This window comes from Lipophrys pholis, assembly GCF_963383615.2.
Source record: "Lipophrys pholis genome assembly, chromosome: 18".
Lineage (NCBI taxonomy): Eukaryota > Metazoa > Chordata > Actinopteri > Blenniiformes > Blenniidae > Lipophrys > Lipophrys pholis.
This window is the reverse complement of record NC_137646.1, coordinates 17,316,295-17,324,121: the sequence shown is the minus strand read 5'-3', so window position 1 is coordinate 17,324,121 and position 7,827 is coordinate 17,316,295. Positions and strand designations below refer to the sequence as shown.

Here is a 7,827-nt window from a genome sequence, read left to right as displayed (position 1 = left end):
TGCCGGAGCTGATCTCGTCTCACTATACATGAGCCCTCTGGATGATTTATTAACCTCACACTTGTTTTTTTTTGACTGTGAGGAAAGCCATGTACGGGATGAACTTTCAAACTCCGTCCTGAGCTTTTGAGATGAGTACTTTGTAATTCATCTTTACTACATCTTTTTTTTTTTTTTAAACAAATATAACATTACATGGAGACTGCCTAACTAATTTTTTTATTGTTTCTGTAAGTTCTTCTGCATAATAACTACTCCGAGTCACGCTTTACCTGTGGTGAGAGTTCACTTCTTATGCACAGTTCTGCATACACTTATAGGACATGCATAAACGCATACACCCATCAGCAGCACATTTGAATGTATGTCCCCTTGTTTCGCCTCATTGTCGACGTAGTGGCATAAATATGAGCAACCCATGTGTGGTAATTATGCTTCACCTTTGAGAAACTCCTTTGAAACGAACGCCGCTTCACCACCAGCGAGGACGGCTCTGTGCGTTCGCAAAACGTGACAACCTGAATGATGCAAATGAGCGGCGGCAGCAGGTTTGAAGGTTTTTTTGTGGTATAATGAATCCGATACGCAGCATTTGATGAAACGGTGAGGCAGATGGAAACGGGGAGATGGCAAGACCGTGTGAAATATAGGGAGAGGCCTTGTGATTGACTGTCACTAGTAATCCGGGGAAGCTTTGATGTGTTAAAAAATGATGATGGGATATAGTTAAAATGTATTTGCACTTCCATCAACAGCTTGAGAGGTCAGAGGAAAGGAACCCCCCCGCTGTGAGAGAAAAGGTTTCGTCAAAATACAGATGGCTATATATTCACAGAATGTGCTGTAGCGTCACACTGACAGTCTCTGTTGCTGCTCCAGAAAAAGCCCCCATTTGTTTTAAAGGAGAAACATATAGACAGCACATATTTGTCAGAATACATATGTAGCGTGCACTGCGAGGGTGCCAGTTTTCGACGTCATTGACAAAAGGGGTGATTGTTATTTAAAAACAACATATCAAAAGGTGAAAAGATCTAAATCGGATCAGGTCGAGTCGGGATGGGAATCAGATCACATGAATCACTGTGGTGATTCCAGAAAGGAGTAGAATCTTTATAAAAGTCTATTGCATTTACTGTTTTATTGTGTACGTGAAGATACTTGAGGTTTTCTATTGTGGATGTAAGATGCCCTTTTAAAACACACTGTGTTGTAGTTATCACTGTCATCAAGATTCACATTATTAGAATTTCTCTACTGGGTTTTCATGTTCTCACTGATCATGTCTCCTACAGTTTGAGGTTAATTGGTTATTCACATTTGTTAGAGTCACCATTCTGACATAGAGAAGAAGACAATGTATCCCCTGAAAGATCAGTGATAAAATGATCAGGACTAAAATCAGGACTTAAAACACTAATATTTACTCAGGCTTTCCATTCAACAAGTAGATGGTACTTATTTAATTACCTTTATCTTAATAAAGTTTTTACTCATTTATCTCTGATTTCTATGCCTTTATTGATCACTTTGTTTTATTGTATTTCATAATCTTAACGGCTTTAGATTTCCTTTATTTGCCTGTAAAGCACAGTGAATTGAATTGATCCGAATGGTGCCATAGAAATACGTTTGCCTTGAATAGGTGCAATGCCAAAACTGTCCAGCAGATGGAAGAAGCAACAAGCGATCAGCTTGTAAGCCCCAAAACATAGAAAGAAGAAGAAGAGTCGGTCTCTGCGTCATCTTCCTGCGACGATTTTCCACTTGTTTGAATCTTATTTTCTGGGGAGAAATTGTTTTCCATTCGGTTTTAAAATGCTCAAAAGGAAGTCAAGTAGCTCCGACAAGAAGAAGAAACACTGGCCGTGTGAGGAGCGACGTGACGGCAGCAAACGTAGGAGCGCGGAGTGCAGCATCGAGGTGAGACATTACAGATAATAATGCCTCACTTTGTGTTCACTGTTCTCTTGTTAGTTACCAGACTGAGTCTGTGTCAATTGCAACATTTAGGAGGCACATTAATTGAGCAAACAGTGCAGTTAGTGCGGTATAAACTTCAACATTTGACTGTGTTCGGTATATACAAAATATATCTTTTACTGATATATGTGTTCTTTAAAAGTGCAATATGCCTTATCGACCTTTCATTCAAAAATTATAAAGTCAATTAAAACATCCCTTTGCCACCACCCTGAGACTGGTGTTTTCAAAAAGTATAAAAGCATTTGTGGAATTTATATGGCGATTAACACTGCGATACTGCTAACAGTTTGTACTTCAGCTCACCTTAAATTGATCTACACGTCAAAAAAAATACAATCCTAATGCATAATGTCGATCTAACTTTAGATCGAACTGATGAAGAACATTCTTGAATTGGTTTTTTTTTTCTTCTTTTTACTATATTGTATTGCATCTGAGTTATTTATCTATTGATTGATTAAAATTTTTTGTCTTAGAGGTTACCATCAGGTTTGAGCTTTGTTCTCTTCTCAATTGTACGCTTATTGTCAATCACAATTTCTTCTGGAATTCTATTTGTTATAACAAGCAGCTTGATTGTTTTGCATCTATGTTCGTTTTTCAGTCAATCATTGAATGAATCTGGAATCTTGAATGTACAAGAAAATCTAGGAAAAAAAGCAGAAATGACAACATCCAGCAAGGTTTTGAAAACCTCTGCACAAATCCATTATTGCACGTCAAGGCAAATTTATTTATAGAGCACCAGTGCTTCACAAAGAAATAGAATTAATACATTAAAGCTTTACAAAAACCTTGCACTTGAAATATATTATTATCTCGCTATATGTGCTTCTATTTCCGAGTACTTATCATATCTTTTCAGACATGCGTTCATTACAATTTCATACGTTGACATATCATAAGCCGTGTGTGGGAATGCATTTATGTAACTTTCTCACTTTTTGTTTTCCTTCACTTTAAAGGACCCAAAAGATGAGCTGGCCGATGCTGAGCTGGACCGCATTGGCAGCGACACCGAGGAAGGGGGACTGGACCTCAGCCAGCTCTTCCAGCCCATCACGGCTTACGTCGGTAACAAGCAGGAGATGCTCCAGCAGTGTTTCCAGGTGCTGGGGGAGAAGAAGCTGCGCAAAATGCTACCTGATGAATTCAAGGTAATTTTTTGTCCACGTGCAACATAAATTTAAGAAAAAGTTGAAAACAGCCTGACGTATCATGAGGTCAGTGGCTTCAATTAGCAGCCTAAACTTGCATCAGGCCAAATTAAATATTTAAAATGAAAGGATGGATGAATTGGTTTCAAAAAACCAAAACATCTAAAAGCTTCATCCACCTTCTGACACAAACTTTTTGAAACGAATGAAGCAGCGTCATTTCATAATCGTGGAAAATGTGTGACTTCATTAATCATTTTTTTCTGTCCAAGACAAACTTTCATAAATGTGTTCCCAGTAAAAAAAAAATAAAAAAAAAAGCAGAATAAAGAGGAAATAAATTTGTTCTTTGTGTTTGTCGGAACTGGCATGATAATAATCGTAAAGTGGGGTTTTCTGGATCTTATTTCCTGAGCAAGTTTTGTTTCAGAAAATATCGTTGTGGGGGACAACTTTGGTTATATTTGCTAAATTACAGCAGCATCGCTGTGCACACATTATGCCGTCCTGTAGCCTTTTCCACATCCACCTGAACAAAAGCTCAGCTAATGTTCATTTTCCTTCACGTCTTTCCGACCCAACATATTGCCGCTCAGATCTTCATCTGGAACCAGTTCAATTGTAAAACGTGCTGCCAGAACTTGACTGGAGTATCGAGGCCGTGTATTTTTAAAGGTTTTCTTGGGACACAAATACAGCAATCCACCATCAAATGTGTTTGTTAAACACCTTCCCGTTCACAGGCCTGTAGTTTAGAGGAAATTAAAACACTGTGTTGGGAACAGCTGGAGTCGATCTCTGAGAAGAATCTTATTCAGATCTTGGCAGGTAAGATTCAAAGCCACTTTGGCTTTTGTTTTATTTATTTTCTTATTTTTGCGCATTTCTGTCTGACAAAGCCTTTTTATTCATTGAATCTTGTTGTTTGTGGTCAAGGGGAAGAACTGACAGCTGGCAGTTGTGGCAAAAACTGTGAAGAGACGTTAGAAAGCCAGTGTGTATAACTTCCAAATGAATAATGTTTGAACAAATAACTTATTTATAATACAGTTTTGGAGTCGCTGTAGGTTGTAATCTCTCCTTGTGCGTTTTGTCCTTGTCCAGACAAGACAACAATGTAGACTCTACATCATGCTTGAAGGAAACAGCAAAAGCAGAAGACTCTAAGCAAGGTAATTAATATGTAATAGTCACAATAAACATCTCACACTGTTAGACCGAAACACCTAAAGCGCTCAGTCAAAGACGGGAAAAAGCCATAAAAGGACATTTTCCCACTTTAAACCAACTCTCGTCTCTCTGCAGAGGGCGGCGGCTCTGGCGAGGAGAGTGATGTCCTCAGCATAAACGCAGACACTTACGATAGTGACATAGAGGGACCCAAAGAGGAGCAGACTGGTAAATCTGCCGATGTGAAAGTGGGAGACGATGGGAAGCGGGGCCCCGAGCCGGCTGCAAGGCCTGACCCAGCAAATCCAGAGCCCAAGAAAGACATTCAAAGTGACATCGACAGAAGTGTCAGTGAGATTTTAGCTCTGCCGTCCCCTCCCAGCAGCGACGTCTCAAAAGAAATAAGCGCACCGCTGCCGCCCGTGGACCTCGGTTTACCCGCTCAAGGGGCGCCTGCTTCAAGTGCAGTCAGCCAGCCGTCAATTCAGCAACTGGAGCTTCTGGAGCTGGAAATGAGGTCCAGGGCCATAAAGGCTCTGATGAAAGCAAGTGATGGGAAAAAACCTGGTCCACCCAAGAATGACTAGTATGTTTTGGATTTAATTGATGTTGCATTTGAATGGTTTCTACTGAAACAGGTCAGAATATCATTCGGAACTTTTTGCATCCACAACAAGGACTTGTTCATCTCCTTCACCTGAGTTACTGTTTGATAATTCCTCCCTTCACCTTCTAAATAAATGTGTTTTTTTTGTCCATCCATCCATCTTATGTACTGTTTTATTCAGTTTAGGGAGCCAGTCCCAGATGCACATAAGGGAAGACAGGCCACGCATGTTTTGGGACTTGGAACTTCCAAGTTCAAACGAGGTACATTCCTTGTTTGGGGTCCAGAGTTGCAACCACACCACCACCGTACCGCCAAATGATCTCTGCAGATATATTACTGTGTGTAGTGTATTCTTTGGCCACTAGATGGCAGTGGCACTCTGCCGCAGTTTAGTGGACCGTGTTTAATCTCTGCAGAGGCAGTAATCAGATTGAGTGCACAGGCAGCATGTAAAGTCAGGGTTTCTTAAAAGTGATGTCAGTGATGTGGTTCCCCTTGAGTCATTGTTACGGGACGAGGCGGGTATTTTGTATGTGGGCTACGGTGTGGGAGCCAAAGCAGGTGGCTCCCACGTTGTTCTTTTTCACACCTGTCTGGCTTGTTGCACTGAGAGCATGTATCGCCATGCCTTCTTCTGCCATCTCTGTCTGGATATTTTGAACCAATGGTTGCCAACCTTTTGTTTTTTTTTCCTCCTTCCTGGGAACCAGCCAGTTTTCCTCTAACGAAGGATGCAAACTCTACTTTTGTTCATTGATTCACCATTAATGAAACTGTAAAGCCAGATGAATTCGGGTGGGCATGAATACATGATCCGGAACCTTAACAATGACGTCTGCTGTAGACTTTGTCATAGTCCGAGTTTTCTCTCACGCGTCTCGTTATAACCGTCCTCAGAGAAGATAAATCCCGCCCCCAAAGGTGCCCGTGATTGCAGGTCCTCTACTGTGTTTCTCCCCCCCATATGTTTCCATACATTACAGATCATTTAAATCTAAAATGATTGCACCAAATGTTTTCAGAGGGAAGAATCCGCTCGTTTATCCACATTAGTAACTTTAAATTAAATTCCACTCGCACGTATCGACTGGAATTAAAAGCGTCCTTTCATCTAATGTGTAGTGTTCTCCTGTAATTTATTCTGAAGCCGCTTTGTTAAACTGCATGGCTGCTCTGTGTGTGTGTGTGTGTGTGCGTGTGTGCATTGCATATGCAGGGAAAAAAAAAAAAAAAAAAAAAGCTACTCTCTACCCCACCGGCCCAAAAGAGACAATAAAATGTACGATAAGAAGCCAGTTGCCTCATGGGTATTTGCATTTAAAAGGGTTATTTCATGGAAGAGGTGAGGGTTGGGAGGGTTAAACGTGTCATTCTGCATGCATTTATGTGCAGGTATCTCGGTACTCGCTGATGATGTATTGAGGAAAATGTCCAATTTGGTAAAAAGGGATGTGAAGATTTAGAAGTGCTTTTGGTGTCTATGATTGGTGAGTATTTATCAGTGTCATTTCGCTGCTATTAGAACGCCAATTATGACTTGGTGTGTGTGCGAATAAATGGCTTTTTAAGCAGACCTCCGAATGAGTAGGCCGGGGAAATGGATTGATGGAGGTGCGACGACACTGCTTAGCGGAAGAGTTTCCGTATGAATGCCGACGAATTGTATAAAGATACAGACGCGCGGCGCTTCTTTCAGTGGCGCTGTTCTAAAAGTCAACAGCAAGGTTGTGCTCATTGTGAGTCATTGAGGTAATAGTCGCGCCTGTCATTTTCTTAAGTATTTTGAAATGAATGTCTGAAACGAGTGGCGCTCATTACAGTTTTCACACACACAAAAAAAAAAAAACTCCAGTTACTCCAAAGTGGATTTTCCTCTGAACTTTTTAACTCTCAATGTTCAAGATTATTATTTTTTTTTTTACTAAAATCAAAAAAAGTGCAACCTTTTCCAAAGGGAATTTCCTGCAGCGAAGTGGAGTTTGAGATAAATCGCCTTTTGTTTCTGGATGGAGCGTTTAAAAACTACATTTTGGTTTGACTATAGGCCTCAGTTGGTAGAACAGAATGTCTCCAATCACAAAGTTGGTAGTTTGATCAGGTGATGAAGTGCCTTGCTCAAGGACCTGAACCACAAGTCGTTCCCAAAGGTCATGGCAGCTGTAGGGCTTTTTTTTTTTTTTTTTTAATATACTACCCAACGTGTCCATATGATGTAGAAAGTTGTATGCAGACTCAGTGTACTTTATATCACCAGTATCGAGGTGCGCCTGTCGTCTGCAAACGCCTCCTCTCTGTATGACATTTTCATCAGTCTTTCCTTTCTCTCCGACTCCCTGAATGGATTGTACCTTTTATTGTGATGTATCATCATTCCGTGTCGTGTGTACACGCTGTAAAATGTGTCGCACATTTGGGGAGCGAAGATTATTGGTGTCGTGGCCAAAACGCATACCAGTGGGGGGGGGACTGTGCTCCAGACTTGCCTTGAAAACCAAAACAAACAAACAAAAAAAGCAAAAAGCATCAATGAGAGCCGCTCCGAATGCGCAGCGCTCCAAATGTCAAAGCGCCGACGAAATGTGCAGCATGGGAGAGGAGTGTTTAGCAGCTCCCGGAATGAGGCCGTCGGCTCCGGTCCGTCTTTGAGTCCTCTTTAGTCGCCGAATGGATGGCTGTTCAAATTTGTACAGACGTCCGCGGTCCTCAGTGCGGATAATTTGATCCCCTTACTTTTCATCGACGCCGCCACCAGCAGGTAAAATTTCCACCCATCCAACACTTCACTCCACGACAAGATATGGAACGTGAAAAATGAATGAGCCGCCCGCCGGAGCTGCCAGGAGGGACGCTCCGGAACGACGTTGATGTTTTAGGTAAATGAAAGGACCGAAGTTGAAAAGCAGA

General features: G+C 41.3%; 1 protein-coding gene across 1 annotated transcript; it reads left to right on the top strand.

Moving 5' to 3' along the window:
- The first annotated feature begins 1,727 nt into the window (after positions 1-1,727).
- Positions 1,728-6,209, top strand: caap1 (caspase activity and apoptosis inhibitor 1). The gene is made up of 6 exons (XM_080486744.1): positions 1,728-1,923; positions 2,952-3,143; positions 3,887-3,971; positions 4,080-4,137; positions 4,248-4,315; positions 4,449-6,209. The coding sequence occupies exons 1-6, from the start codon at positions 1,819-1,821 to the stop codon at positions 4,898-4,900; spliced, it is 960 nt and encodes a 319-aa protein (XP_080342870.1). The 5' UTR covers positions 1,728-1,818; the 3' UTR covers positions 4,901-6,209.
- Positions 6,210-7,827: the final 1,618 nt, after the last annotated feature.

Coding starts and splice junctions, on each gene's coding strand:
- caap1 (XM_080486744.1), top strand. CDS start 1,819: ATGCTCAAAAGGAAGTCAAGTAGCTCCGACAAGAAGAAGAAACACTGG. Junction 1,924..2,951: donor GCGCGGAGTGCAGCATCGAG/GTGAGACATTAC, acceptor TTCACTTTAAAG/GACCCAAAAGATGAGCTGGC. Junction 3,144..3,886: donor TGCTACCTGATGAATTCAAG/GTAATTTTTTGT, acceptor TCCCGTTCACAG/GCCTGTAGTTTAGAGGAAAT.